Below are 17,755 nucleotides of genomic sequence, written 5' to 3' on the forward strand. Positions count from 1 at the left end.
GTGTAATAGACCAGAGAGAAACACGTGAACATGAATATTGATAGAGAATGCAGGGTTTAAACATTAGGTGAGGTTTTTTTGTCCTAAGGTAAAATTTATCGGTAAATTATATCGGTATCATATCGGTACGACACTGATATATCGTTATCGGTATCGGACTCTAAAGATCCATATCGGTCGGGCTCAAATTGAAAGGTTCCAGAGGAAAAAAAACAAACAGACGTGTGTTAAGCGATGACAAAAGTCCACCTAATTTGGCACTGCAAGACTTCAAGACAGCGTTGGCTATGCTGTCAGGAAGGTTGGTTTCGGTCAAATCAAGATACTAGAGATTACGAAGGACTTTTGGAGTGACATGATGCATACGATCAAGGACATAGTCGGTCCAATCGACGGAAACCTCATCGACAGAAACTTGTTTACCGTCGTCACCCAGATTTGGAGACTAAGTCTCATTTATTGCTTCACTTATATCAGCCTTTCGATCGAACCAAATGCCTTAGCAAGAGCTTCAATCTTTGCTGAGGGATCTTGAATTATACTCCCGTCAAAATTTTAGGGAAAGAATTGAAGTTCTTTTAGATGACGGTAAAGCCTTTTTGAAGATTCCTCACCAGCTGTTATCAGAAGCATTTTTATGCTTGGTAGTGAATTTATTTTTGTACTGAACCCAACATTACTCAATCGTGTTAATTGCGTCTTTCCAGGCTTTTAAGAAATTCAGTCTGTCCTTTTCATTATTTGAGAGTTGCCATCACTTGCGTGCTTTTCACTTTTCTCGATCTGGTATTTTGCAGTAGATGTTTAACAAAGCTCTGTCCTTGCTGCAAACACGGAACCACTTGATTGAAATGTAACTTGCTATACTGTCGACTACGGTCTGCTGGTACTCTTCTGTAGTTTTCTCAGGCCATTCAAGGAGAAAAACTCTCCATTACTGAGAAGCAAGTGTGAACCCATCCCAATCTCCTCTTTTGTACTACCAGATTTGTCACTTATTCTTTATAGGGGCAGAACATGAAGATTTCTAAGTGCAATGACAGCCACGTGGTAAATTGTTAGGACATGAGCGTCAACCTTAAAGGAATCCGGCCGATCCGTAATGAAAAGATCAAGACAGGATGATCCACTTGGGCCATCGCAGGAGTCAAATTCAACCAGTTGTTTAAGCCCATAAAAAGAGAAAGATTATATAGGTCTAACCCCTTCTTATTAGTGTTTTTGCTACGAAGCTATACGCTATGATGGACATTGAAATCTTCATGATGTGTGATAGCAGACTTAGCGATTTGACTAAATGTAACCAAGGGAATTTTCAAGGTACCAAGCTGGAGCAGGTTGGAGGACAAAGCTAGCAGGCTGAAGGATTATATATAGTCCCAATGATCACAGACGTATTTTGAAGGGACACCCTAGCCCACAGAACTTCTTCATCTGCTGAATTTGGGAGATCAAGACATAAGTATGGTATATGGCTCTGTATATAAATGGATTTCGCCCGTCAAGATCCTAAACCACTTTTACCCATTCTCAATAACGGAGGTGGTGCCCCCGCATAGGCTGTACCTATATTGGGTTTGGAGTGGAGCATTTACATGACCCCTCCCACCATTCGTTTTATGGACTAAACTTAGTAGAAGCAGGGACACCACAATCAGGTCAAATACAGCAAATACAGTTAATAGGAAAATACAGTTCTCCAAAAATTCTAATTGTCAGTTATCTTTCAGAAGAAGCAAAAAATTCAGATAAATATATTGAGATTTTATAAAATGGAATATTTATAATTAACAAATTGATAATGATACTATTAGTGTATTATGGCTGGAGTACTGGACTATGGGTGGGTATTACACTATCGTTTTTTATAGATATAGAGACTGAAAATACCTTTTTTTGATATCGTCACATATAAATATCATTTTTGGGGTATTTTCATTGGAAATAATGACACACATTACCAATCTTCCCGCCTAGGTTCTGAAAAATGTTCAACCCCCCCCACCAAAAAAGGAAACAGTTAATGAACTCATACCACTTTGAATTGGCTTGTCTGAATGTGTGAATAATCAAGGAGGCACACTCGTGCCTCTTTAAAGAGGCGAACCACGACAATGTTAAGCGATCTTCGGTTCCAGTGGTCGCAGAGGGATGGGGGGGAATGAATTTCGTAGCCCGAGCTCCAACTAAGAAACCTGCCAAATTTCATCCCCCTCCGACTTTTCCTTCATGGGGAAAATCTGGCCGAAAGTTTCGACCCCCCAACCCCACCCCTCCTTTAACGTTGTCTGATCGGGCTGAAATTCACAAGTTAAGGTCCCCTAGGGCCCAGAAGCTTATCCGCGAAATTTCAGCTCGTTCCGATAACTCCTTCCCTGTTTTCCAGAAGCCACGCATAGCCACTTAATGTTCATGTTCTCCTTTTGTTTTTTTTTCGCCACGCCTACAGGTCAGAGCCGACATCGGATCTGGGTGTACGAAGACTCATTCGACGCGGAATTCTCCGAGTAATTTTGCTTGAAAGTTTCGTCGGAAAATCTTAACCCCCCGATTTTCTAGCTTAGAAAAACCCCATTTCCCCATAAGAGCCCATGTTAAGTTTTTTGTTGTTAAAAGTTATTTTTTTCAACATTTAAGTACATCAAAATGATCAGCTCAACATGGTGAGACTGACTGAAAGCTTCAAAAAATTCTGTCTTAATCCGTAAAATTTTTATTTGAGAAAAATGAAAGAAACCCTTTTTTTTCTGCCACGCCTACAGGTCACAGCCGACATCGGATCTGGGTGTACGAAGACTCATTCGACGCGGAATTCTCCGAGTAATTTTCCTGGAAAGTTTCGTCGGAAAATCTTAACCCTCCCCCCGATTTTCTAGCTTAGAAAAACCCATTTCCCCATAAGAGCCCATGTTAATTTTTGAAATTCTTAAAAGTTATTTAAAAGTTATATTTATACAAATGCAGGTATTTTGACTTCAAACATGCCCGGTTAGCTCAGTCGGTAGAGCGTGGGACTTTTAATCCTAAGGTCAAGGGTTCAAGTCCCTTATCGGGCGGTTTTTTTTCACAAAATATGAAAAAAACTTCGTTTTCTTAAAGAGTTAAAGAGGCTGCGTCCCAAAGTCGAACCTTAAAACGTACAGGAATTAGGAGAGGCAGTCCTAATTCCTGTACGAGGAGTACAGGAATTATTAAATTACATCCACCATGGATTGTAGAAAAACGTACAGAAATAATATGAAAAAAACTTTGTTTTCTTAAAGAGTTAAAGAGGCTGCGTCCCAAAGTCGAACCTTAAAAACCCCTGCCGCCCCCCAAACCCCCCGTTTTTAAAGACTCTTTTGTAAAGGTTTTTTGTTGTGGGGAACTGCCGCCCCCCTGACCCCCCGCTCTTGGCTTCGGAAAGGCCCTCTTTTAATTAACAAAAAATTGAAATGAATGAATAATGGAATAACTTCGAAAAATGTTAAACACAAGAGGACAGGAGAACCATTGCGCCGAAACTAGTAATTAGAAACAATGAAGTTGACCACTCCATTTACATTTTAACATAATTATTGAAACTGTTTCCCAGACACAGAGCACACAAGCTAAGAGCTGGGGGCGGGGGTAGGGTAGCAAACAAGAACCTGTTTTGTATTCTTTGTTAATTAAAAGAGGGCCTTTCCGAAGCCAAGAGCGGGGGGTTAGGGGGGTGGCAGCCCCCCACAACAAAAAACCTGTACAAAAGAGTCTTTAAAAGCGGGGGGTTTTGGGGGCGGCAGCCCCCCAACTGCCTCTCCTAATTCCTGTACGTTTTAAGGTTCGACTTTGGGACGCAGCCTCTTTAACTCTTTAAGAAAACGAAGTTTTTTTCATATTATGATGATAAAGATTCCTTCATTTTTGTCCTCGTACCGTGAATGAGATGAACTGCGTTAATAATGCTAAAGTCATTCTATTTTTTTTTAAATAAAAAAAAACTAGTTTTTTTTAACTGGAAGTAGGGAGCGACATTAAAATTTAAAACGAACAGAAATTACTCCGTATGTGAAATGGATTGTCCCCTCCGCAATCCCTCGCTCTTTACGCTAAAGCGTTTAATTGTTTAAAAAGTAGAATTGTGGCAAAGAGTCAAACTTTAGCGTAAAGAGGGAGGGATTGCGGAGGGGACAACCTATTTCATATACGGAGTAATTTCTGTTCGTTTTAAGTTTTAACGTCGCTCCTTACTTTCGGTTAAAAAAACTATTTTTTTTATTTAATTTCTGAACGTTTTTTAATTAATGCATGTTTGATTTTGGCTCTCCGCACATAAATTATTAAAATGAAATTTGTATATTTCTTTCTTTGGCTGAATGGCTTTCTCTTAGTTTTGATCTGACGATTTTGAGAAATAAGGGGTGGGGAAGGAGGCCTAGTTGCCCTCCAATTTTTCTGTTATTTAAAAAGGCAACTAGAACTTTTAATTTTTAACGAACGTTTTTATTAGTAAAAAATATGCGTAACTTAAGAATTAACTTACGTAACAAACTTTTATATTCTTATAGTTTTATTGTGTATACGAGGAGGTTTGTATCCTCGTTAATACCTCGCTCTTGACGCTAAATCGTAAGTTTTGTCCCAATTCTTTAAGAATGACCCCTGAATCAAAAAGGCCGTAGAATAAATACTTGAAATCACTAAAAATACTTGAGCATAAAGAGCGAGGTATTTATCTCCTCCTAAATACATTGCTCTTTATGCTAAAGTATTTTTAGAACCCCTCATATGCGTAATAATCTCTGTTCGTTTTAAGTTTCAATGCTACTCCTTACTTTCAATTGAAAAAACGTTTACATGTTTATTTTTTCATTTTTTTTTATAGTAATGCTAGAAAATCCTGCGCCCTTTGTTCTTCCCCCATAACGTATTCCTCCAAGGAAAGATCCTTCCACATAGCCCCCTTCCCTCAACCTGACCCCCAAACGAAAAAATCCCCCTGAAAACATCTGTACACTTCCCAATAACCATTACTATATGTAAACACTGGTCAAAGTTTGTAACTTTCAGCCCCTCCCCCAGGGATTTTGGGGAAGTAAGTCATTCCCAAAGAAATAGTTGTTATGGTTTTCGACTATGCGGAACAAAATGGCTATCTCAAAATTTTGATCCGTTGACTTTGGGAAAAAACTGAGCGTGGGACGGGGGCCTAGATGGCCTCCAATTTTTTGGTCACTTAAAAAGGGCACTAGAACTTTTCATTTCCGTTAGAATGAGCCCTCTTGCGACACTCTAGGACCACTTGGTCAATACGATGACCCCTGTGAAAAAAAAATAATAAAATAGAATAAACACGCACCCGTGATTTATCTTCTGGCAAAAAATACGAAATTCCACATTTTTGTAGATAGGAGCTTGAAATTTTGTTATAGGGTTCTCTGATACGTCGAATGCGATGGTGTGATTTTGGAATTCTATGACTTTTAGGGGATGTTTCCCCCTATTTTCAAAAATAAGGCAAATTTTCTCAGGCTCCTAACTTTTGACGACAAAGACTAAATTTAATGACTAAATTAAGACTAAACTTATATATTTAGAATCAGCATGAAAATTCGATTCTTTTGATGTATCTCTTAGCATCAAAATTCCGTTTTTAAGAGTTTCGTTTACTATTGAGCCGGGTCGCTCCTTACTACAGTTCGTTACCACGAACTGTTTGATTTATCACAGTATTGAAGCAACACCAGGTTGTTTGGTTTTAAATAGTATTGGCTGAGCTTCATGCTACAAAATGAATGTCTTTTCATAGTTTTATAGATGAATAAAGAAAAGGCAAAATCTATTCACAGCAATCTGAGGACAAGTTTTGTAAAGCGTAAAATCTTCACGACCATATGACGCCAATTAGGACGGCGTTTAACTGTCATAAAAATTAGATTACCTTATTCCATGCCTGGAAGACGTTGATAGTACTTTTCTGGTATCGTCCATCCTCAACAGTGGCGGTATGACCAAATTGTTGTTCAACATCGGTCCTATTGAAATAAATAGCACAGTCCAATGGAACAATATCTGTACTTGGAATACCATGATTTATTAGGATTTCTACTTCTAAAGGACCAGAGCCTAGATAAAAGAATTCAAACTTAATTTTAATATTATAACATATGCTCCTGAAGCGGTGCCCTGTAGAAAGGAATTTTTGTAAATTCGAAACGACATCAGGCATAGAGACGTAAATAGAGGTGACCCCTCTTCCGGCAAAAAAATCATACGTAAGCCCATGGCTAGCTGTTGGCCTTTTTCGGTCGATACCGATTAAAAAAGAAGTATAGACTCATGAAACAATTTTGCTTCTAATCTGACAGCTTTACATTATTATTCATTTAATGTGCTTGATAACAAGAATTGTGTTGCTGGAATTTTACTCGAGGGGTGTGTTTGGATTTAGTTTAACATCCCCCACAGCATTCTTTAAATTTTCACTTAATACTTTTAGCCTGTTTAGACCCACCCAAAATCAAACATTCCTCCTTTCCCAATGACAAGTCCTACCTGTAAACAGTTGACAAAGGACAAAGTTCACAAATCTTGGCTCAAGGGCTCTGAAGGGTCATGCCATCCCCGGAGGCATAGATATTGAGTCTTTGGAATATTCTAAAAAAATAGCTATCTCAAAACTGTGATTAGTGTCGAGGGGAGAATCTTAAAAAGGTGAGGAGGGGGGTTGGCATCCAATCACTTAGCAACATTCTCGTCAACAAGCCCTGAAATTTTCATCTTAATACCTTAGCCTTTTTGGAGATAAGCCAGGATCATACATTTCCCTTTCAGATAATAAATCCTGTATATTCAGTCAATAGAAAATTTAAATTATTTACAAACTTTGCCCCAGGGGCCAAGGGTAGCATGGCACCCCCAGAGGAAGTTATTCGGCCTTTCACTATTCTGAACAAAATGGTTATATCAAAACTTTGACCGGTGTTTAGGGGAGGAAGATCTTAAAGAGCAGGATAAGGGATGGTTACCCCCAATTATTTTTCAACGTCCCCTCAATTTGCACTAAAAGTCTCACCTGAGTACTCTCATCCGTTCCCAAAATATTACTGACAAGACCTTTTGAGAATCAGCATGCATTAGTGTGCTTCGATTCTTTTGAAAAATCAACATCCCCTGGAAGTCAGACCTTAGTATCATAAGTTTTTTTTTAGATCTGAGGTTAAAAATGCCCCCCTCTTCCAAATAACAAACCCTGTATATATACAATAGGCAACTCACATAACTTATGGTCCTTACCCCAGGGTCTGCGATGGACCTTGGCATCTGTGGAAACATAGTTTGACGTTTAGACTAATTTGAACAAAGTAGCCATCTTAAAATTTTGATCAGATGTCTTTGGGGAAGGGCAGATCAAAAGTGTTTTGGAAAGGGCCAGGATGTCCTACGATCATTTTGAATCTTAAAAAGTAGTCTAGAACTTTCAATTTCCAATCGAATGAGTCTTCTCTCTAAAATTTATACTAAAATCCCCTTCCATATGAAGTAGTTCTGATGGCAACGTTAGAGCGCTATCTCTGACAATTAAATTGTTGGGATATAATTTGGATTTTAGGCTGAATTTTAACATTTAGTAAGGAAATTCAATCTGTTGTATTTTTAAGCCATAATACTTAGATTATGGATTTAAATCAACTTAATAGATTTAAGTCGTTATAAATAAAAAAAACTGTTGGTCTTTTCAGGCCGTATTTACAGGCAAGCCAGCATCTAAATAATGTTGGGTATATAATTCGTAGTTTTATATTTGTTGCATAGGAACCAAGTGTTCAATTGTATGTGAGTAACTTTTCTTAGTAGCAACATATTTGTCTTTTGGCAACTTTCATTCGTCATTCTTCATCCGATCGTTGGATCGTATGTTTTGAATTTTTCAGTGTTTGATACATAGTCTTTTAAATGAGAAACAATAGAAATTTTATGGACGATTCTCTATTTTATACTATAATGCGGGTTCACAACTTGTCAGAGGCAGCGTTATAGCGTTGCCTATAGTAAGGCCATATGGCTTCAACGTTTTATTATTTATTTTATTTTTTCCCACAGGCACTTCACATGGAAGAGATGGTCATATAATCTTCGAAGGGGATGCATTCGATTGGATATTGCAATTTTCTAATGCCCTTTTTAATCGTCAAAAGTGATCGGAGGGCAACCAGTCCCCCCCATGCCCTTTTTCTTCAAATACAACAGCTAAAAATTTTAAGATAGTCATTATGTTAAAAACAGTTAAGTCAGATAACAGAGACTCCGGTGTCGACACAACCCCCAGGACCCGGAGGCAGGCGTTGTAAGTTATGCCCTAGGGGCATAAATGCTTCTTATGGAAGGAATAATCGTATAAACTTCAGAGACGGCCAATTTGATTGGAAATTGAAATTTCTGGTTTACTTTTTAAGAGTCAAAAGGGATTGAAGGGCAGATAGTCGACCCTGCCTTTTCCTCCAAATGCATCAGATTAAAATTTTGAAATAGCCATTTTATTGAAAAAGCTCAAAGGTCAGATAGAAAACTTTGGTGTCCACACAACCGCCCAGTGCCCAGGGGCAGGCGTTGTATGTTATGCCCTACGGTAATATGTGGTTCTTACGAAAGGGATGTTCCTATAAACTTCAGAGAGGGTTCATTTGATTGGAAATTAAAAGCTCTAGTTCACTTTTTAAGAAACATAAGGAATCGGGAGGGGGGGGGGTCGGCAGCTATCACCCCAAATACCCTTTTTTCCTAAAATGCATCGGATAAAAGATTTTAAATATCCATTTCTTCTAAAAATAATCACAAGGTCAGATAACAAAACCCTGATGTCGACACAATCTCCAGTTCCCGTGGCAAGCGTTATAAGTTACACCCTGGGACATACATGGTTCTCATGGAAGGGATGCTCGTATGAACTTTGGAGGTGGCTCATTTGATTGGAAACTGAAAGTTCTAGTACACTTTTTGAGAGTTAAAAGGGATCCGAGGGCAACTAGCCCTTCTCCCCACGCGCCTTTTTCCCAAGATCCATCCGATAAATTTCTTAGATAGTTATTAAGAAAAAATAGTTCAAACGTCAGATAAAAAGAACGCCGGCGTCGACACAGCCCCCAAAGGCCCGGGGACAGATGCTGTATGTTATGCCCTGTGGGGATATATGGCTCTTATGGAAGGGATGCTTTTATGAACTTCACAGAGGGCTCATTTGATCGGAAATTGTAAGTTTTGGTTCACTTTTTAAGAGTCAAAAGTAATCAGAGGGCAACTAGCCCTCCTCCCCCATGCCTTTCTCCCCAATGTATCAGATAAAAGTTTTAAGATAGCCATTTTGTTAAAAATACTTTAAAGATCAAATAACAAAAACTCCAGCGTCGATAAAACCCCCTGGGGCTCGGCGGCAGACGTTGTAAGTTATGATTTGGTGTCACAGAGAGGGCTCATTTGATTAACAATTGAAAGTCTAGTTCATTTTTTAAGAATCAAAAGTGGCAAACAAATACAAAGAAGAAACAATAGGGAAAATCTTTTCAAGACAGTGGAAATCAGTTCTGTGAATATTTCGGTCCTATGTCCAAGGGCCGTCTTCAGCACAATACGAGAACAAGAGAGAAAATATGTATATATAAATAGACTTACATTAAATTGTGAGGATCAAAACTAACTAATGTTATTTAAAAACTTTTTTAAAAACAGCCCTAGCATCCTTACTTCAACGAAGTTCAACCAGGACTGACAAAAAGAATGAAGTGAGAATATAGATCCATTCAAACTAAAGATAACAAGCCAACCGTGCTTTTTTAGCAGCCTGTCTCAAAGGCCTTTTCATAGCTAGTTCAATACTATTATAAATCGGTTTTAATCAAAAGTGAACAGAGGGCAGCTAGTCCCCCAAGCCCTTTTTTCTCAAAATGCATCAGATACAAATTTTGAGACCGTCATTTCGTTAAAAAATAGTTAACTAGCCCCCATTCCCACGCCTTTTTTCTTCAAACCCATCCGAAAAAAAAAAAAATTAGAGATTTCTATTTCTTTAAATGATCAAACATCAGATAACAAAACTCTGGCGTCGAAAACTCCAACCGCAGCCCGGAGGTAGGCTATAATTTATGCTCTGGGGGCTTTACGGTTCTTTCGGATGGGATGCTCGTATAAACTTCAGAGAGAGCTCATTTGATTGGAAATTGAAAGTTCTAATTCTTTTTTTAGGAGTCAAAATAATCGGAGGGCAGCCAGCCCCGATGACCTTTTCCCCCCAAAAGCATCAGATAAAAATTTGAGACAGCTGTTTTGTTATAAATAGCTCAAAGGTCAGATAAAAGCCGGTGTCGACACAGACCCCCACGGCCCGGGTGTAGGCGCTGATAGTTATGCCCCTGGGGCATATATGGTTCTTATGGTAGGGATGCTTTTATAAGCTTCATAGTGGGCTCATTTGTTTGGAAAGTACAAGTTCTAGTTCACTTTTTAAGCTTCAAAAGAGATCGGAGGGCAACTAGCCCCCCCCCCCACCCCAGCCACACCCTTTCCCCACCCCCAATTCATCAGATAAAAATTTTGAGATAGCTATTTTGTTAAAAATAGTTAAAAGGTCAGATAAAAAACTCTACTGTCGACAAAACCTTCCAGGACCCAGGGGCAGGCGTTTTAAGTTATGCCCTGGGGGCATATGTGGTTCTTAGAAGGGATGCACGTTTAAACTTCAGAGAGGACTCATTTGATTGGAAATTGAAATTTCTAATTCCCTTTTTGAGGGTAAAAAAAAATCCGATGGCAACTACCCTTCCTCCCCCACATCCCTTTTTCCTCAAACCCATCCGATTAAAATTTTGAGATAGCCATTTGTTTTTTAAAACAGTTTAGATATCAGATAACAAAAACTCCAGGGCCGGAACAATACCTCAGGGCCGGGGAAAGTGTTTTAAGTTATGCCTCAGAGGCGTACAAGGTTTTTATGCAAGGAGTCGTCGTATAAACCTCGAAAGTGGCTTATTTAATTTTTTTAAATGATCGGAGGGTATCTAACCTCCCAGACACACACACGAACATACACACACCCTCTTTCCCCCAAATACATCCGAAATTTTTTTCGTCCGATCAGATAACAAAACTTCTGGGCCAACCCCCCCCCCAGGATCCCGGGAGAAGAGTTGTAAGTTATGGCCCAGTGGCATACAGAGTTTCTTATGGAAAAAGTTGTCGTACAAACTTCAGAGGGGACCAAAGTGATTAGAAATGATGGTTCTAATTCTGTCCTTAAGAGTCAAAAGTGATCCGATGGTACCCCTCCACCAACCCTGTGTTCCCCAGATACGTCTGATTGAATTTCTTATATATTCATTTTGTCAAAAATAGACCAAAGATCATATAACAAAAACTCCACGGACAACACAGCCCCTCAGAACCCAGAGGCAAGTGTTGCAAATTATGCCCTAGGGTTATATAAAGTTTTTATGGAAGGTGTGGTCAAACAAACTTCAGAGTAGGCTCAATCAATTCTAAGTCGGAATTTATGGTCTTCTTATTTAGAGTCAAAAGTGATCGGAGGGCAAGTAGCCCCCCTCCCCACCCCAAAGCCCTTTTTCTTACCAATTGTATCTGATCAAAATTTCGATATTGTCATCATATCCAAAATAGTTCAAAGACAAAATAACAAATAACGAAAACTTGGGGCTTACACAACCACCACAGCCCCGGGGACAATTGTTGCAAGTTATGCCCCGGGGGCAGGTAAGGTCTTATGTAAGGAGTGGTCGTATAAACTTCAGAATCGACTCAATTTCTAGGAAATCGAAATTTCTAGTTACTGAGTCGTATGCAAGGGGTGGTGTTATAACCTTCAGAGGAGGTCATTCAATTGGAAATAATAATTTCTAATGACTTTTTTAAGAGTCAAACGTGGTTGGACGGCATGAAGCTCCCTCCCTTTCTGCGCCCTCTTTTTCCCAAAAACATTCAATTAAAATTCTGAGATGGTCATTGTACCACTGCTCCCAGGGCAAAGGCTGTAAGTTATGCAAGCTGTCCATTGTTAATGCATGAGGTTTTTATCAGAGACGTAATCGTGTAGAATTTGGAAAGCCCTCCTTTGATTTAAATTGAAAGTTCGAGCTCTATTTTTAAAAGTCATAAGTGATCAGACTTTAGGTCACCCCCCAATCCATACCTATTTTTCAAAATGATTATTATCAAAATTTTGAGTTAGTTATTCGGTTCAAAATCGTCCAAATGTCAAACAACTATGATTACACGTTTGAACCCATCCCAGCCCTGGGGGAAAGGTCTGTAAGTCATACTAGCTGCCAATCGTTAACATATAAACCTCCTATGGAGGACGTGGTCGAATAAACTCTGGTGGAAGATCATTTCATCGGAAGAAAATTTTATTGTGCCCTTTGTAAGAATCGAAAATGATCAAAAAGTAACAACCTACCTTTGTGCTTTTCCCCCCAAAATGTAGCTTACAAAAATTTTGAAATATGCATTATATTCAAAATAGTCCTAAATTCAAATTGCTATAACTTGGGAGTTGAGAAATCCTCCATAGCCCCCAGGCAAAGGATTCACATGTAACTATATTAACGTAACTATATATATATATATATATATATATATATATATATATATATATATATATATATATATATATATATATATATATACATACAAAACGTATACAAAACGTAGGAGGGGGCAGAGGTGCCCTCCAATTTTTTGGTCACTTAAAAAGAGCACTATAACTTTTAATTTCCGTTAGAATGAGCCCTTTCACGGCATTCTAGGACCACTGAGTCGATACGATCCGTGAACAAACACGCATCCAAGATTTGTCTTCTGGCAAAAAATGCAAAATTCCACATTTTTATAGATAACGACTTAAAACTTCTACCAAAAAATTCTCTAATACGCTGAATCTGATGGTGTGATTTTCGTTAAGATCGTATGAATTTTAGGAGGTGTTTCCTCCTATTTTCTAAAATGAAAAAAATTTTCTCAGGCTCGTAACTTTTGATGCATAAAAATAATCTTGATGAAACTTATATATTTAAAATCAGCATTAAAATGCGACTCTTTTTATGTAACTATTGGTATCAAAATTCCATTTTTTAGAGTTTTGGTTACTATTGAGCCAGGTCGCTCCTTACTACAGTTCGTTACTGTTTGAAAAACTGTGGACCTATTTATGTATGTATTTTTTTTTCGTATGTATAATTTTAAATTTGTGTATGTTTAAGGTTTCATTTATTTTTTAATAGTATTTTCTTGTCATTTCTAGTTTGAGTTTTAACAGTTATTTGAATCTGCTGATCTTAAGCTTTAATATGACTTTTACCTTTCTTTGAAAAACCTGTTTTTTGGAAAAAATTTTAATCAATTTGTAGCAGAATTAAAAATACCTAACTCAATTAGTGTGTGGTATACATACCGAATTTGAAAAGATGGTTAACGGCACGTCCTGGTACCAGGCCTGGCACACATCCACCATGCTTGGCACAGTGTAACCACACTTGGCACCCAGCGTCTGATGTATAGGACTTATGAGGGTGAGCAACACCTTACTCTAACTCAAAATCCGTTGTTTCCAAACAATTTCAGGCTATGTCTACCTAGGCTTTCAGTAGTGGGTACTTTTAAAGTCCAAATAGAGGATTTAAAGAGGATTAGAGAGGATTTAAAGTCCAATAGAGGATTCTCATTATATAAGACGAGAATTTGATAATGTAATGCAAGATGTTTGATAAAAATTCGATAGTATTTTGATAGTACCAGACATTATTTTGCTACAACCCTTCTAATTTTTGATAACAACTTAGAAGATTTAGGTAATACTAGAAAGGATTTTCATAATATTTAACATTACTTTTAATATTAGCTAGACTTGGCAATATAATCCAATACTTTGAAAATATTATGTAAGTTTTAGACAATATTTTACAAAATTCTGATAATCTTAATAATGGCATACATGATTTTGATTGTATTATGTTAAGTTTGGTTAGTAGTAACATAATTTTAATAGAATCATATTAAATTTGGAGAATAGCAGTCATGTTTTGATCATAGTTGAAACTATTTCGTTAATACCTTGCGAAATTAAATGATGATACCGTGCAAGATTTTGTTAATAACTTGAACGATTTTGATTGTATCACAGAAGATTTTGGTAGTAAGTGAAAGTAGTCTGATAGTACCAAATGCGATTTTGCCAGCAACATTCTAGATTTTGATAATAGCTTGCAAGATTTAGTTAATTCCGGAAAGGGTTATCATAATATCTCACAAAACTTTGAAAATGCATGACAAGATTTTGTGACATTTAAATATGGCTTGGTAACATGATGCAAGACCTTGATAATTATATGTAAGGGCTTGATAATATTTCACAAGATATTGATAATCTTGAAAGTCTCATACGTGAATCTGGTAATACATAACATGATTTTGATAGTCTTGATAATGACAGACACGATTTGATTGCACTATGTCAAATTTGGGAAGACCAGACACGATTTAGATAACTTTATGTTAGATTTGATTATATCAGATACGTTTTGATATTACCAAAAAAATATTTTTTTTTGTTAGGTAGATGTTTCATAATATCATGCATGATCTTGCTGATAACGTGCAATATTTTGATAATACTATGTAAAGTTTTCATAATATCATAGAGGATTGCTATGATATCACGTGGAAATTTGATAATGTAGCAAAAGATATTCCATAATTCTAGGCATGATTTTGATAATATAACACAAGATTTTGCAATACTTGATAATATTTTGAAAGTATCAAACACGAGTTTGCTAGTATCATTGTAGGATTTCATATTAACCTGCAAGATTTAGGTAATACCAGAATGGATTGTCATGATATCTCACAAGACTTTGAAAATACCAAACAGGATTTTTTAATATTTAAACATGATTCTTTGATATCATGCAAGACTTTGATAATATTGCATAAAGTTTTGATGCTATTTGAAAAGGTTTTGATAGTCTTGATGATAGCTGACAGGATATTGTTAGCACTATGTTAAACTTTCATAACAAGTTACATGATTTTGATAGCCCCATAATAGATTTTGGTAATGCCAGGCACGTTTTGATTGTAGCTGCATGTATTTTGCTAATATAATTTAAGATTTTGATAATATCATGTAAGATTTGATAATACTTGACAAGATTTTGATAATCTTGATAGTCTCATACATGAGTTTCATAATATATGGCAAGATTTTGATAATCTTGATAATGACAGGCACAATTTGATCGCACTATGTTAAATTCGTTAGAAACTGACGCGATTTAGATTATATCATGTAAGATTTGATGATATCATAATCGTTTTGATATTACCAGAAAAATGTTTTCGTTAATGTCAGGTAGAATTTTCATAATACCACGCAACACTTTGATAATACTATTTAGAATGTTGACAATATCATACAGGATTTTTATTATACCATTTGGGATTTTGATAATTTAGAACAAGATATTTGATAATTTCAGGCGTGAATTTGATAAAATAGCACAAGATTCGGTAATGCTTGATAATATTTTGATAGTGTCAGAGAAGATTTTGCTGTCATCATTCTAAATTTTGATAATAGCTTGCAAAAAATAGGTTATATTCGAATGGATTGTAATGATATCTCACAAGACTTTGAAAATGCCACACAAGATTTTTTAATATTTAAACGTGATTTTGTAATATTATGTAAGACTTAATAACATCGTATAAGCTTTTAATAATATTTGACAAGATTTTGATAATCTAGATAATAGTAGAACAGGATTTTGGGTACATTACGTTATACTTTTTTAATAGGTAACTTGATGTTGATAGCATCATATTAGATTTTGGTAATGAAAGGAAAGTTTTGATTGAAAGTATCGGTGCGGGGTTTTGATATTTCCATAGAGGATTCTCTTTATTTCAGTCGAGGTTTTGATAATTTAGTGCAAGATGTTGCATAATATCACACAGGATTTGATTAGTATTATACAAGAGTTAGGTAATAACTGGCATAATTTTGGTAACATCATTTAAGGTTTTAATAATATTTGACAAGATTTTGATGATCTTGATAATAGCACATATGATTTTGATAGCAATACATTAATTTTGGTTAATAGGTAACATTATTTTGATAGCATCACATTAGATTAGGATAATAGCAGTCATTTTTTGAGCTTGCTGATTTAGCTTGCTGAAAAATATTTTGTTAATAACTTGCAAGATTAAATGATAATACCTTGCAAGATTTTATTTATACCTTGAATGATTTTGATAATATCATACAAGATTTTGAGAAATACTTGATAATTTTTCCACAGTACCACAGATGATTTTGCTTGAATAATTCTAGATTTTGACAGTAACATCTCACAAAGCATTGAAAATACAAGACCAGATTCTGTAATATATAAAAATGATTTGGTAATATCATGCAAATCTTTGGTAATATCATGTAAGGTTTTGAGAATATTTGACAAGATACCGATAATCTTGATAGTATTATTTAGTAGTGCATGGTAATATTTTGATAATCTTGAAAATGACAGACACTTTTTGATCACAGGATCTTAAATTTGGTAAAAGAAGACATGATTTAGATAACTTCATGTCACATTTGACGATATCAGACACGTTTTAATATAACCACAAAAATATTTTAGTTAATACAAGTAGAACTTTTATAATGCCGTGCACGATTTTGCTAATAACTTGCGACATTTTGAATAGGGTCAGACTACAAGATTCTGCCCATGACCTGACAAAATAATGCCACGCCCCATCGGTGTGGCCTAAAACCCATGTTGAGAATGAGAGATCTAAATATTCACTTCAAAGTTTTTGACTTGGATAATTTTCAAACAGAATTATTTTTTTATCCTTCGCCATATTCAATGGGGTTAAGGCCTTTAGCAAAATTTTCTAGAAACTGTTTCCATTTCTAAAATATAATGAAGTTGGTTCAGGGCAGCAATTACCGCTTCTCGTAATTTATCATATCAACCAAAAAAATTATCCCAGACGACGTTTTCTAAAACATGTTTTCAGAAGAAAGCTAGGAATGAATTACAAATTGAAAAGGCAGGATTATATATAATGTGAAACCTTAAATAGGCAAAAACAACTATATATGAATAAAAGGAAACACGAGACGAACAGAAAACGGAATGAACAATGAAGCTCAACTTAGAGGACATAGAAATTACCACAAACAAGAGCGGTGTTATCGCCCTATTTAGACCCCGGATTAGGCAAGAGTGTCATTCATATTTGACTGAAAGCCTAGTATATTTCTTAAATTCATATTATACTTTTACTTAACCATTTGATTTTTCTATGCGAAAGAAAGGAGTGAATTTGTAAAGAAGAAATCGATGAGGAAATTAAGAACCTTGATAAAATACATACAACTAAATCAATTGTCAAAAATATTCTAGATCAAGAAATTCTATTTCAAATATGTTGTTTGTTATGAGTATCCCCAAAAAGCAGTTGAACGCATAGATAGGGGTAAACTATTAGAGCTACTAGCCCCTCAATACTTATTACGTCTTACCCTTATATTAAGGGCATTCTTGAATGAGCATACTTATGTGCTTAGGCTACAAGATGTTTAAATTGTACTAGTAAAATATGTTGAAGCTTTATCCTGGACCATCAAATTTAAGTAATACAAACTTTAGCATGTATAAATTTATTAGTAAAAACAAATTCTACGAAATATTACTTAAACTCTGAAAAAGCA

At 36.2% G+C, this 17,755-nt stretch overlaps 1 protein-coding gene across 1 annotated transcript in view; it reads right to left on the reverse strand.

Annotated features, from left to right (window-relative positions):
• LOC136037113 (protein-glucosylgalactosylhydroxylysine glucosidase-like) overlaps positions 1-17,755 on the reverse strand; it is a 122,063-nt gene that overhangs the window by 68,499 nt on the left and 35,809 nt on the right. Inside the window, exon 4 of the mRNA XM_065719584.1 lies at positions 5,903-6,087. Coding sequence (XP_065575656.1) covers positions 5,903-6,087 — 185 coding nt within the window. The remainder of the gene's footprint in view (positions 1-5,902; positions 6,088-17,755) is intronic.

This window comes from Artemia franciscana, chromosome 16 (genome assembly GCF_032884065.1).
Source record: "Artemia franciscana chromosome 16, ASM3288406v1, whole genome shotgun sequence".
Lineage (NCBI taxonomy): Eukaryota > Metazoa > Arthropoda > Branchiopoda > Anostraca > Artemiidae > Artemia > Artemia franciscana.